The sequence below is a fragment of the Aulonocara stuartgranti genome, assembly GCF_965226115.1.
Source record: "Aulonocara stuartgranti genome assembly, chromosome: 5".
Taxonomy (NCBI): domain Eukaryota; kingdom Metazoa; phylum Chordata; class Actinopteri; order Cichliformes; family Cichlidae; genus Aulonocara; species Aulonocara stuartgranti.
This window is the reverse complement of record NC_138943.1, coordinates 30,415,193-30,428,220: the sequence shown is the minus strand read 5'-3', so window position 1 is coordinate 30,428,220 and position 13,028 is coordinate 30,415,193. Positions and strand designations below refer to the sequence as shown.

Genomic DNA, 13,028 nt, shown 5'->3' with positions numbered 1-13,028 from the left:
TTTTCTTTCAAATATAAATGAAACGATTATTCATCTTAAAAGTGGTGTGGGGTTTTTTGTGTTCACACTGTTGTTTTAGCTACACATACTGATTATTAGCTTATTGAGTCAGATGATAAAGTGAGCAGTTTCAGTTGTTAAAGATCAGAAATCAAAGCTTTTCTTTTTCAGTAATAAAACACGTATTAATCTCGATAATTAACTTTCAATTTAGGAGCTTATTTTTTCAGTCCATATAGAACCACCATATAATATTTTGGCCATGGCCTGTACTAATATGAATATATATATAATTGTGAAGAAATTCAAGCTTCAGCAACACCGACTACAATACAGAACCTCTTTAATGTTTGACCCATGCTGCAGTAGAAAAACAAAGCAAACAAAAAACCATACATCCACATCTCCTGATGAGGCGCCAACTAGACAGTCCAATAGAAAACTTTTACGCCACCATAAGCCAGATAGATCCACCTGTGGGGGTGGTTAAGTGTTATCCCACCCAGCGTCAAGCAATTTAAAACAGTTTAAAATGAAACTGAAAAATAACCCGAAAGCTTACAAGAAAAAAAAATTCCTTCGAATTGTTTTGGGTTGTTTTTTTTTTTTTTTTTTTTTTAACATCTGCAAGGAAAATAAAAAGCAATGAAAAAATAACGATATGAGGTGATGAAGGGTAAAAACTTCAAGTACCTGAATGGTTTTAAAACCATAAGGAGGAAAAACAGGCTTAGTGTATCAGCAAGCCTCTTCAAGGCCACTTCAAATTGTAACCTGCATAAACAATATAACATTATCCAACCTTTATGCAACCAAAGAAGGTGTGGGGTTTATCACCTGTAAGACTGAGAATGAATTTATATGATACAATATCCATGTAACGTGATATATATTAATGAAACCGACAGTTTCCTTAAAAAACACATAACTGAAGACAGAAATTTAGCTGACCGAAAAAAACAACCAGTAATGTTGCCTGGCATTTCAGTAAAAACATCACATTTCATCCTTTTTTATTACAGACAGAGGTGCTTGAATCTAACCACAGATGGGTTGATGTCAGTTGTCTCAGGAAAAGGAAGGATTGTGGCTTTTCTAGTTTAAAAGTTTATTTCCAGGGGGGCGTGAACAATTTTGTAGTTATGTTTAAGTAGTGTTTCATAAATTTTGTCCACATGGTATAGTGGTTTAGACATTCACCTAACATTTAACATCAATCTTCAATACCAGAAGGAGACGCATATCCCTCTGAGGTTGTGTAGGGAAGGAGAGCAGCATAAAAATCACTGTTAAGATTCAGAGTCTCCTTCTGTGCTTGGGCATCCCTGACCACAACGTTTTGGATTTTCCTTTGGAACCACACAAACCCATCGTTAGGTTTATAGTTCAAATATGCAAAGCTGATGAATACTGAAGTAAGCAAACATTTCCATAAAGAATCAGGCCTTTTGACTAACTACACTGCTGAACTAAATCACTGGATCTGCATACACTCCATACACAGTATAATTTATCAGTATTATTCAGCATAAGATGAATAAGCTTTTCATTGTCATCAATCAATCTTCATTATGGCTGAAAGTTTCTTCACCCTCATGAGACTCATACTCTGCATTGTTACACGACTCATCTGCAGACAGGTTTTCCTCTTCTTGTGCTTCACTGTCAGAAATCACAGTGTCCTCCTGCGACTCCAGAGAGTCAGCGGCCTCTTCCTTTGCTGCCTTGGGCTGCATTGACCACAATTTTTGGATTTTCTTTGGGCACCACACAAACTCATCTTTAGGCTCATAGTTCAAATATGCATACTTGATGAGACGTCTGCGCTTTTTCTTATCAAGTACAGCAAACATAAAGTAGCTGAGGACGCTGTCCCTGATGTTTGGAAGTTGTCCGTTGACCAGAGTCTCCTCCAGGAAGAAGCGGACCAGAGGGGCTTGGTAGTGACGGTAACCCAGGTTTCCCAGACACTTCAGGATGCGAGTGATGCGCAGGCTGTTGTGTGTGTGACTGTCAGACAGTGATCAGTCCCAAAATTAGATCATTTACAGCTTTTTGTCACTTTTACTGCACACAGATTTTTTTTAAATTCACAGGTAGTTTTACCTGTTAAGGTTGTCAAATCTTTCTTCCCAGTGCTTTGCTCTCCTGACTTCTCCAGTTTTTTCATCACACAACACGATACCATAAAAGTCCAACATGAGCTCGTACGACTTCACCAGGTTTTGCTTTGCAATGCTGTGATTAAGAAAATCCTGAAGGAAACATCGAACCTCTATCAGTGTATAAGACATGTTTTCTTTTTAAATCATAACTTGGTAACTTTCACAGGTTTACCGTAATTTCTTCCTTTGTCAGTGTACTGGCCTCATAGTTCACTCCTGGTTCTTGCAGTGGGAACAACCTTTGAGAGAAAATGTCGTTACAAACTGGAACTGAACTTTTTACATCATATTTGTGACTATAGAGTAACTTACCACTGATTATAGGTTTGCACGTGCTCAAGGCTTTCATAGTCTCCATACCACTGTTCATGGAACTCAGTTATGCTGACACCTGGTAACAAATACAAGTCACAGCAAATAAATCTGTTTGCAAATGAAGCTGCACAGATTACGATTTATCCAGTGATCACTGAGGTGGTTCAAACTGATATTTCTGTACTATAAAATATCTTTTTCTGACTCCATGTCCTTGTGTGAAATGGTATTCTTCTTCAGGTCTCTGAAGTTATTCCAATGTCATGAAGATATTTTGAATACTTGAAAAAGATGAGATGAATAACAAAACAGATCTACTAAACTCTTCTTCTTGAATGAAAACACATGTATGTTATGTTCAGTTTAAGGACATTTGGGTGCTGGTAAAAGGCCTACCGTCTGGCACCGATCGTTTCTTTCCAAGGTAGAAATTCAGATTAGACTTGTCGTCCTACACAAGAGAAAAGAATTTGATTCAAACCATTTATTTTGTTCTTCTTTGAAATAAATCTAAAAACAAACGTTTACATACATTTGTGTTCTTCTTCCTGTGCTGTGTCTTGATTTGGCTCTGCAGGGACACATAAAAGAACAACATGTGCTTGGCTCGTGCTTAAACATGAGAGTGTGTGTTTACAGTGTGTGTGTGTGAGACTTACAGGGTAGTCATGTCTGTAGTTCTGCATGTCTCTCGCAGCACGTTCAAATCTGCTGAAGTTGTACTGGAACACAGAAGACAAATGAAGTTCAGGGGTAACACTGCACAGCTAAAGGAGACATTCAGTAACCCAAAGATCATCCTTGGAGATCCTCCATCTTTATTTACAATAAATGGGTTTCTGTCTTTGTGCATATGTCATTCTGTGGCTCTTTGTATTCATTTGTTGATCTCATATTGATTATTTCAGAGATATATTTCACAACACAAAATGTAGTCACCACTCTAAAAATGTTTCTGGTTATCTACTTCTTTGTTCACCATTGTTATTTATGTCCATTTTATCTTTCCCACTGATTTTAATCTCTTTTGGGAAATTTTAAATGTCTTCCTTTGGCTCTTTGTTGTTTTTTTGAGCCATCTTTGTGATTTTTTCTTGCAGGAAAAATCAAGAAATGTGAACAGAGCTATCACCTCAATAAAGTTCTCTGGAGGGGCCATCTAACACCTTGGGCCTGTGGGCCTGTGACAGGTGGCTCCTTTTATGCCTGCAGTAAATGATTTGTGAGCAGACGTGGAAAATCAAAGTACTTGTGACAGGCACTGGCTTACTTACATAGTTTGTTGTCTGTCTGATCCTGCTGGGTGGGCTCTCCTCATTCGGGTCGGTCTCCCAGGTTGAATCATAGTCGCAGTAGAATCCATCCGTAGTGTGAACTCGATACTCTGTGCTGTCAAACTCTTCCTCTTCTTCTTCCGGCCCTGTCAGCTTCTTCCCTTCGTCAACTGCATTTTCCGTGCGCATTTCAGACTCATTTGGGTGTACCATAGAAACCTAAAAGGAATAAAGTAAAGAGCAAACCACGGCATTGTGCCATGTTTGTATCTCCAAGTTGCCTGTTATACAGTCGATCAATTCTTTTTCACGTTTTACATTCACAGAATACGAACTTAAAACGTTTGGTGAGAAACCTGCATGATCACCTTACTGTAAATGTTCATTTCTTTACTCACATTTTCATCAACGGTCTCAACTCGATCATTTTGAAAGTTATCTTGGTTAGACCTTGTCCACTTGGTCTCGGGCTCCTCACCATTATCTGAGGACCTCTTTAGTTCGGGACATTCTGTTACAGTTACCGTTTAAAAAGGTGGTATTCAGAATACAGTTACTTTGTTGAAATGAATGGATTACACGGGGGTCTTTTCCTGTTTCATATGTTAGGCTGTCCCCTCTCTCTTGTTGGTAATTCCACGCCGGTGGAAACCCAAACAAAGCACGCATTAAGAGCCTCTAATGCCTGTGTCTCAATCTAGCGGCCCATGTCACCCCTACTTGTGGCCACATAATGACGTGAAGAAATATTTTTAAAAAATGATTCTTCAAAAAATGTTTTAATATGAAAGCAATAGTCAAAGTGTTACAAGCATTGCCCTAAAGAATGTAGCCTCACGGGCAGTGTAGCCCAGTTGTAAGTAAGCTATTAAGACTCGACTGTACACTGTGTTCGTGTTTTCAATAATTTCCATTGGAGAAGCCTTTCAACGCCTCTCTCTGTCTCTCGCTAGCAAAGTTGACCCGGACAACAAAGTAAAGCTAGTTTTCGGCTACGACCCGACATGGAACCCGACATATTAGCCAGAGGTCCCTTTATGGTTTTACGCCTTTACAGTTCGGAGCCACAGACCTGTTTTATATACACGCGGTATAGTTTTATATACGAGATTGCTGCAAAAAGTGCAGCCTTACCTAATGTCCACCTACTGTTACTCACTTTATATTAAGATTTAAAAATCTAGTTGGTATTGGTATGGCGAGTAACCTGCAGTAACAGTAATAAATCACACAACAATAGTACATTCATGTAGTTGTAAAAAACCATGATAATATATTAAGTAATCCAAAGTATTCAGAATACGTTACTCTCACTGAGTAATGTAATGGAATATGTTACAAAATACATTTTGGGGCATGTATTCTGTAATCTGTAGTGGAATACATTTTAAAAGTAACCTTCCCAACACTGAATACAGGATATCAGAATATGTAATCTAAGTAACTATATGTGTTATCTTGTGTTATCTTTGTCTAATATTTAAATTTGTTTGATGATCTGAAACATTTAAGTGTGACAAAATAGCAAAAAAAAAACCAAACACTTTTCCCACACCAGTGTATATGGCTGGGTAACTTGATATATAGGAATGCAATTTATCTGCAAAATAATAAAAGCAAGAAATCAGAGCTTTAAAATCATTCACATCATCATCATCATCATCATCGTTTATTTGTATAGCACTTTAAAAACACACCAGGCAGACCAAAGTGCTGAACAACACAGATCAAAACAACTAGCAAAATTAAAAATACAATAAAATTATTAAAAATACAATAAAATTAATAAGAAAGGTGTCAGTTTCCTGCAAAGTTACAAGCCAGGGAATAAAAATAGGTCTTCAATCTGGACTTAAAGACCTGCACTGATAACGCTTGTCTAATATGGAGGGGAAGGTTATTCCAAAGCATCGGACCTGCAATTGAGAACGCTCGCTCTCCTCTGCCTTTCAGCATGGAGTACAAAGTCTAATCTTTGCATTATAAACACAGTGGAGTAAAAGCAGAAAGTGGCATAGAAATACCTAAATAAGGTAAAAGTACATTAAAGCTTTACTTCAGCAATATTCTCAGTTACATTCCTGCTGTTCCCATCCATGCTGTCGATTTAGGTGATTTTTCTTTTTTAAAAAAGAAAGAAATCTAAATGCTCTCCCTTTGTCTCTGTGGAGCCTGCAAAAGATGGTGCTCACAGTCTGGTGGGAACACAAGCTATTTTTGTTTCAGCTCAACTGTTTGAACCCATTTGATGAAATTTGCCTCAGTTTTAAAAACCCTTTTCTTTCAAATATTAACGGAGCAAGTATTCAACTTTAAAGTTGTGTGTAATTTCTTTGCCTTCACATTGTTGTTTAGCTGTGATGATTGCTGGTGTAAGGAGTCAGGTGACAGAATTAGAAAGTGAACAGTTGAGGCTGTTAACCTTTGATGGGCAGCAATATTTGGGAGTCTGTCAGAGATTTTTATGTCCTTTTGTAAAGTGACCAACTGTAGTAATACATGAATTGGCTTTGTAACTGACTGTAACATTTTTTATCTTGCCACCCTCTAATTTTATTTTGGCCACAACCTTTACTAACCTGCGATTTGAATATGCAACTCTGAAAGGAAATTAAGACAGATATAAAACAACAAGATGTGAACTTTCTGAATGAGAATGTTTTAATTCTAGACACAAGAACGCAAAAACATTTAGTAATTGATCCCACATAGTCACACAATAACATTAACCCTTGAATTTTGTGTAAAACATGCATCCATTTCAGAACGCTTCATTATTTATGTTCAGAAAAAGAATTAATTGCGAATAAAAATCCAAACTTTAAGTTGTAAATGTTGAAGTAAACAAACATTTCTATAAAGAATCAAGCCCTTTGACTCAGTGTGTAAAGCACAATAACCTGGTAGTAATCTAAGATCTACAGTGTTGAACTAAATCACTCCATACTTCAGTGCAATTTATCAGTATTATTCATAAGCTTTCCATTGTCATCAATCAATCTTCATTATGGCTGAAAGTTTCTTCACCCTCATGAGACTCATACTCTGCATTGTTACACGACTCATCTTCAGACAGGTTTTCCTCTTCTTGTGCTTCACTGTCAGAAATCACAGTGTCCTCCTGCGACTCCAGAGAGTCAGCGGCCTCTTCCTTTGCTGCCTTGGGCTGCATTGACCACAATTTTTGGATTTTCTTTGGGCACCACACAAACTCATCTTTAGGCTCATAGTGCAAATATGCATACTTGATGAGACGTCTGCGCTTTTTCTTATCAAGTACAGCAAACATAAAGTAGCTGAGGACGCTGTCCCTGATGTTTGGAAGTTGTCCATTGACCAGAGTCTCCTCCAGGAAGAAGCGGACCAGAGGGGCTTGGTAGTGACGGTAACCCAGGTTTCCCAGACACTTCAGGATGCGAGTGATGCGCAGGCTGTTGTGTGTGTGACTGTCAGACAGTGATCAGTCCCAAAATTAGATCATTTACAGCTTTTTGTCACTTTTACTGCACACAGATTTTTTTTAAATTCAGAGGTAGTTTTACCTGTTAAGGTTGTCAAATCTTTCTTCCCAGTGCTTTGCTCTCCTGACTTCTCCAGTTTTTTCATCACACAACATGATACCATAAAAGTCCAACATGAGCTCGTACGACTTCAGCAGGTTTTGCTTTGCAATGCTGTGATTAAGAAAATCCTGAAGGAAACATCGAACCTCTATCAGTGTATAAGACATGTTTTCTTTTTAAATCATAACTTGGTAACTTTCACAGGTTTACCGTAATTTCTTCCTTTGTCAGTGTACTGGCCTCATAGTTCACTCCTGGTTCTTGCAGTGGGAACAACCTTTGAGAGAAAATGTCGTTACAAACTGGAACTGAACTTTTTACATCATATTTGTGACTATAGAGTAACTTACCACTGAATATATGTGTGCACGTGCTCAAGGCTTTCATAGTCTCCATACCACTGTTCATGGAACTCAGTTATGCTGACACCTGGTAACAAATACAAGTCACAGCAAATAAATCTGTTTGCAAATGAAGCTGCACAGATTACGATTTATCCAGTGATCACTGAGGTGGTTCAAACTGATGTCAGTATCAAAAAATATCTTTTTTTTTGACATCTCATGATTATAGCATTCTTGTGTAATATCAGTAACGTTTAAGGCCACTTAAGGTTCTGATGACATGGAAATATTGAGAGGATTAGTTGAATAAAATAATGAATTTTATAAGCTCTCATTCTTGAACAAATAAATTACAGAAAAACATTTATTTCACTTCCACTTTATGGACATACTTGACTCTATACTTTGTTCTACTAAAAAGGCCTACCATCTGGCACCGATCGTTTCTTTCCAAGGTAGAAATTCAGATTAGACTTGTCGTCCTACACAAGAGAAAAGAATTTGATTCAAACCATTTATTTTGTTCTTCTTTGAAATAAATCTAAAAACAAACGTTTACATACATTTGTGTTCTTCTTCCTGTGCTGTGTCTTGATTTGGCTCTGCAGGGACACATAAAAGAACAACATGTGCTTGGCTTGTGCTTAAACATGAGAGTGTGTGTTTACAGTGTGTGTGTGTGAGACTTACAGGGTAGTCATGTCTGTAGTTCTGCATGTCTCTCGCAGCACGTTCAAATCTGCTGAAGTTGTACTGGAACACAGAAGACAAATGAAGTTCAGGGGTAACACTGCACAGCTAAAGGAGACATTCAGTAACCCAAAGATCATCCTTGGAGATCCTCCATCTTTATTTACAATAAATGGGTTTCTGTCTTTGTGCATATGTCATTCTGTGGCTCTTTGTATTCATTTGTTGATCTCATATTGATTATTTCAGAGATATATTTCACAACACAAAATGTAGTCACCACTCTAAAAATGTTTCTGGTTATCTACTTCTTTGTTCACCATTGTTATTTATGTCCATTTTATCTTTCCCACTGATTTTAATCTCTTTTGGAAAATTTTAAATGTCTTCCTTTGGCTCTTTGTTGTTTTTTTGAGCCATCTTTGTGATTTTTTCTTGCAGGAAAAATCAAGAAATGTGAACAGAGCTATCACCTCAATAAAGTTCTCTGGAGGGGCCATCTAACACCTTGGGCCTGTGGGCCTGTGACAGGTGGCTCCTTTTATGCCTGCAGTAAATGATTTGTGAGCAGACGTGGAAAATCAAAGCACTTGTGACAGGCACTGGCTTACTTACATAGTTTGTTGTCTGTCTGATCCTGCTGGGTGGGCTCTCCTCATTCGGGTCGGTCTCCCAGGTTGAATCATAGTCGCAGTAGAATTCATCCGTAGTGTGAACTCGATACTCTGTGCTGTCAAACTCTTCCTCTTCTTCTTCCGGCCCTGTCAGCTTCTTCCCTTCGTCAACTGCATTTTCCGTGCGCATTTCAGACTCATTTGGGTGTACCATAGAAACCTAAAATGAATAAAGTAAAGAGCAAACCACGGCATTGTGCCATGTTTGTATCTCCAAGTTGCCTGTTATACAGTCGATCAATTCTGGTTTTTACATTCACAGAATACGAACTTAAAACGTTTGGTGAGAAACCTGCATGATCACCTTACTGTAAATGTTCATTTCTTTACTCACATTTTTATCAGCGGTCTCAACTCGATCATTTTGAAAGTTATCTTGGTTAGACTTTGCTCGCTTGCTCACGGGCACCCCATCTTCGTCTGAGGTCCTCTTCTGTCCGTCACTAATAGCCTTCTCTTCATCGTCAAGTGAATTCCTGAGTAGACGTGTGTTGTCGTCGCTTGTTTCAGGCTCATTTCCGTCTTTCTTTGAATAAGTTAAAAATCTAAACAGTGGAACCAGTGGAAAAAGCAAGAACAGTAAAGGATTCCTGTGGCGCACTATCCAGTGCCAAAGCGAGCGAATCCCATTGTATCCAAACCAATGCATTATTACTTTACAGCAGCGACACAGCACCGACATAACCCTCATGCGTGAAGATAATCGGTCAGTCTGTTTCGCTTTCCCTTACGCACTTCACAGAAAACCGAAACTAAACTTTGCGGCGACAAACAACATGTTACCGACCGCCGGCATCATGTTACCGACTATTTACACGCTGCTGCAAATCAAAAGTAGACTAGACTTTAGTTTGGGAAAACTTGGTTGACGTGTAAAAGTTAATTTTCTTTTAAAAGTAAACCATGTCAGAAATCCAAATACCTTCACTTGGGCTAGTGTTATTTCACTGTTATGATATTGTAATGTGACTTGGCTGTATATCTAATTAATAAACCAATTTTTTAAATATATTTCTATATTTATTAATCTTATTAATGATCACGGTTTAAGTGTATGGGACACATCCCTTAAATTAAACCTAAACATTGCACCAGTGAAGGGGCTCAACACCTTAGATTTCCAGGACTTGGTTTAAAACCCTATTTTTAGCTTAAAAAGCTACAAAGTTTACCTGTAATTGCATAAACAGTCAGGAATCCCCTTTGCACAGATAACCCATAATTTAGTCACACCTTCACCCCAATAGTGAGGTACACTCAGTAAATATTATTCCCTCCCAGGGCAGCCAAAGCTCGAGTAAAACCTGCCTTTTTTATATATGAAATCACAGAAGTTTTCCAACTTCCCTTTGCGCTTGAGTCATATTAAATTCATCATTTCAATATGATTAATAGTAAATATTACAATTTGCAGGTGTTTAAAAATGAGATTTTTTCTGCATTTGATAAATTAGAATAAATTCAAGTTAAATTAGAAGAGTACTTTCTCTAGTCAGAGTCATCTTCACTGCAGGTGTTTTGATTAGGAGCCCTTTCTGACGTACATGACTTACAGACCATGTCCATGCCCTTTTGGCTAAAAGGCTCAAAGGACTGTTGAGATTAGCTGCAAAGTTCAAGCCTGTTTCCCTCTGTGACACTGTAGCCTTGTCACTAAAGACATGTTTGTCTGCAAATATGTGTGAAGCCTCTACTTATTTTTTTTAAAAAGAGTTAGAATTTTTATATTTATGATAAAAATGCTCCGGATTTTTATACTATATTATCATCGTATCCACTGCCCGTATTCCCACTGTGGCTGTTATCAATGCAAAGATAGCATCATGTTTGCAGTATATTTCCATGGCTCATTTTCTACGAGAATGGCACTTGGACAGATAAGTGTCTGGACCTGAGTCGGTGGACATCCTGCTCTTAATGTCTTCCCATGAGAGATAACAGGTTGTATGAATTGTCCTGCTGAACAGAGAGATATGGGATGAGTACATCAGATAATGCAGTGCCATTATTTCATGAATGGAGTTTTCAAACCAGCACAGACGCCCTTATTATAAACTCAGTTGCTTTTTGGGTTTATGGCACGCTACAATGAGCTATATATTTATGACTATATAACACTGCTTTGGTAATATTTGTTTCCTATGACGTGAAGTTTGCAAAAGGAATTGATCTGTACTTGTTTAAGCACTGTGTGCATTCACTTAGTGCTCCATGATGAGGCTGTTATCTCTCATACTCATTTCAACAGGACTGTTCTTTCTGCCATTAGAGGAAATAAAGACTTGTCAGAATGCTACATCGCTAACCTCTGCATGGCAGTCGATTCATTCGTGCTTACCAGAGCAGCTAAGGTCCTGTATTGGCTGTAGAAGATGAAAACACAGCATAGTGATAGTCATATGTTCTGCGGGGAATGGAGGCAGTAACTGTGGATTTTAATGACAGATCTTAGGCTCTTTATGGCTCACTTCAGTGCAAGAATAGTTTCCACAAATTGGATTGCCCTCCTAAAATAGATGGGAACTTTGTGAAAGTGAAATAAGTTGCAGCATGGAGCTAAGGCAGTTGGCCTGTTTTCTGATCGCGCTGCCGTGAACCCGATTAGCACGTGCGAAAATCCAACAGATGCCACAGGAAATCTCAGTGAAGGCCCCTCAGACGAGGGCCCTGCACAGTTGCACTGATACGTACACACAAACCACCTCTACAGACGGCCTCACTCGGCAAGCGCGCAGAATGTAGTTAATGACCACAGCTAGGGTGGTAGTTGGCTCAGCAGCTATGTACGCTTGATAAAGGTCAACGCTGCCACCAGCTAATGCCTCACTGCTGAGAGTAATACTATAGTTGCGGGTAGTGTGATTACTCCAGACAGGAGTATTTCATAGGGCAAAATAACACATGGACGAGAGTCCAGAAAGGGTAGCTGGTGATGCTGGGTTTCTTTAAAAGGCTGCCACGTATGTGAGGTACAGAATACACAACTTTACATTTAATTAGTGTGGATGCTGATTAAGCTTCCGTATTTGTTTGTAGCAAATACTACTTGAACGTACAGGTGGTACGTGTATAAATGGTCTGGCATGTATAAATCCTGGCAATCCTCCTGGCACTTAACAGCGTACACTATGTTACTCTGTTTGTGTCTGGTGACACGATCCTTGGGGTGGACCAATTTTTGGCTCAGCGTGTTTTGGGGTTTAAAAGCCATAGAGACACGGTGTTTAGAAAAACTTCGTCTCAACTGTTCCCATACTCCTGACACATACGGGATCACTACAGGTTTTCCCAGCTTTGACAAAAGTCCAGCTGGGACTTTTTTCAGGTGCCAAAAGAAAGCTCCAGCTGATCCAGGAGAGAAGGACAACCGCTGCCTAAGCGGAAAACCTGTTTGTTTTGAGGCATCTCTCAAAACAAACAGATACAAACTTTTAATATTCATTCAGAAGTTTCCTGACTTTCAATTTTCTTTTGTCATTACTCAGCTTTTTCAAATGCACATTTTAAACATGCTCAGCTACTTTTCAACCTCTTCTTCTGTGTGAACTTCAGCTTTCAACATTTCTGCACTTTTTTTCAGATGAAAAATTCTGTATTTTTCAGCTCATTTAACATTTTTAGCTTAACTTTAGCAATCATTTCAATTCTGCTCAAAACATTCAGCGATCAGCATTCACACTGCAGTTTCTTCAAACAATGCATTTTCTACTTGTTACTTGCTATTAATCTCTCGTTCTCTTCCACAGTGCATCCTTCATCCTGTCTCTGCCCTCTCCCGCAACCAGTCGTTGCAGATGATTTCCACTCCCTGAGCTTGGGTCTACCAGATGTTTCCTTCCTGTCAAAATGGACTTTTTCCTTCCAACTGTTGCCAAGTGCTTGCTCATAGGGAGTCATGTGATTGTTGGGGTTTACTCTGTATTATTGTAGGGTCTTTACCTTAAAATATAAAGGACCTCAAGGTGTCTATTGTTTAATTTTAGGTCTTCTTTGATACAGTGTG

General features: G+C 38.6%; 2 protein-coding genes across 2 annotated transcripts; both read right to left on the bottom strand.

Moving 5' to 3' along the window:
- Positions 1-326: 326 nt before the first annotated feature.
- LOC309706222 (opioid growth factor receptor-like) lies at positions 327-4,256 on the bottom strand. Its single transcript, XM_082532540.1, has 9 exons — positions 4,153-4,256; positions 3,755-3,973; positions 3,140-3,202; positions 3,013-3,051; positions 2,877-2,931; positions 2,478-2,556; positions 2,338-2,404; positions 2,107-2,255; positions 327-2,010 (listed from the first exon to the last, which is right to left on the bottom strand). The coding sequence occupies exons 2-9, from the start codon at positions 3,965-3,967 to the stop codon at positions 1,560-1,562; spliced, it is 1,116 nt and encodes a 371-aa protein (XP_082388666.1). The 5' UTR covers positions 3,968-3,973; positions 4,153-4,256; the 3' UTR covers positions 327-1,559.
- A 2,136-nt stretch (positions 4,257-6,392) lies between these two features.
- Positions 6,393-9,816, bottom strand: LOC309706993 (uncharacterized protein). Its single transcript, XM_082534060.1, has 9 exons — positions 9,360-9,816; positions 8,967-9,185; positions 8,352-8,414; positions 8,225-8,263; positions 8,089-8,143; positions 7,668-7,746; positions 7,528-7,594; positions 7,297-7,445; positions 6,393-7,200 (listed from the first exon to the last, which is right to left on the bottom strand). Exons 1-9 carry the CDS (start codon positions 9,714-9,716, stop codon positions 6,750-6,752), a joined length of 1,479 nt encoding a protein of 492 aa, XP_082390186.1. The 5' UTR covers positions 9,717-9,816; the 3' UTR covers positions 6,393-6,749.
- Between the last annotated feature and the right edge of the window lie 3,212 nt (positions 9,817-13,028).

Bases quoted from the DNA above. Each gene is read 5' to 3' on its own strand.
- LOC309706222 (XM_082532540.1), bottom strand. From the start codon at position 3,967: ATGGTACACCCAAATGAGTCTGAAATGCGCACGGAAAATGCAGTTGAC. The intron at 2,405-2,477 runs GTAAGTTACTCT...TTTCTCTCAAAG, and splicing joins GTGCAAACCTATAATCAGTG to GTTGTTCCCACTGCAAGAAC. The intron at 2,011-2,106 runs GTAAAACTACCT...ACTGTCTGACAG, and splicing joins AGATTTGACAACCTTAACAG to TCACACACACAACAGCCTGC.
- LOC309706993 (XM_082534060.1), bottom strand. From the start codon at position 9,716: ATGAGGGTTATGTCGGTGCTGTGTCGCTGCTGTAAAGTAATAATGCAT. The intron at 9,186-9,359 runs GTGAGTAAAGAA...TATTCATTTTAG, and splicing joins TTGAGACCGCTGATAAAAAT to GTTTCTATGGTACACCCAAA. The intron at 7,446-7,527 runs GTAAACCTGTGA...TGTTTCCTTCAG, and splicing joins TGACAAAGGAAGAAATTACG to GATTTTCTTAATCACAGCAT.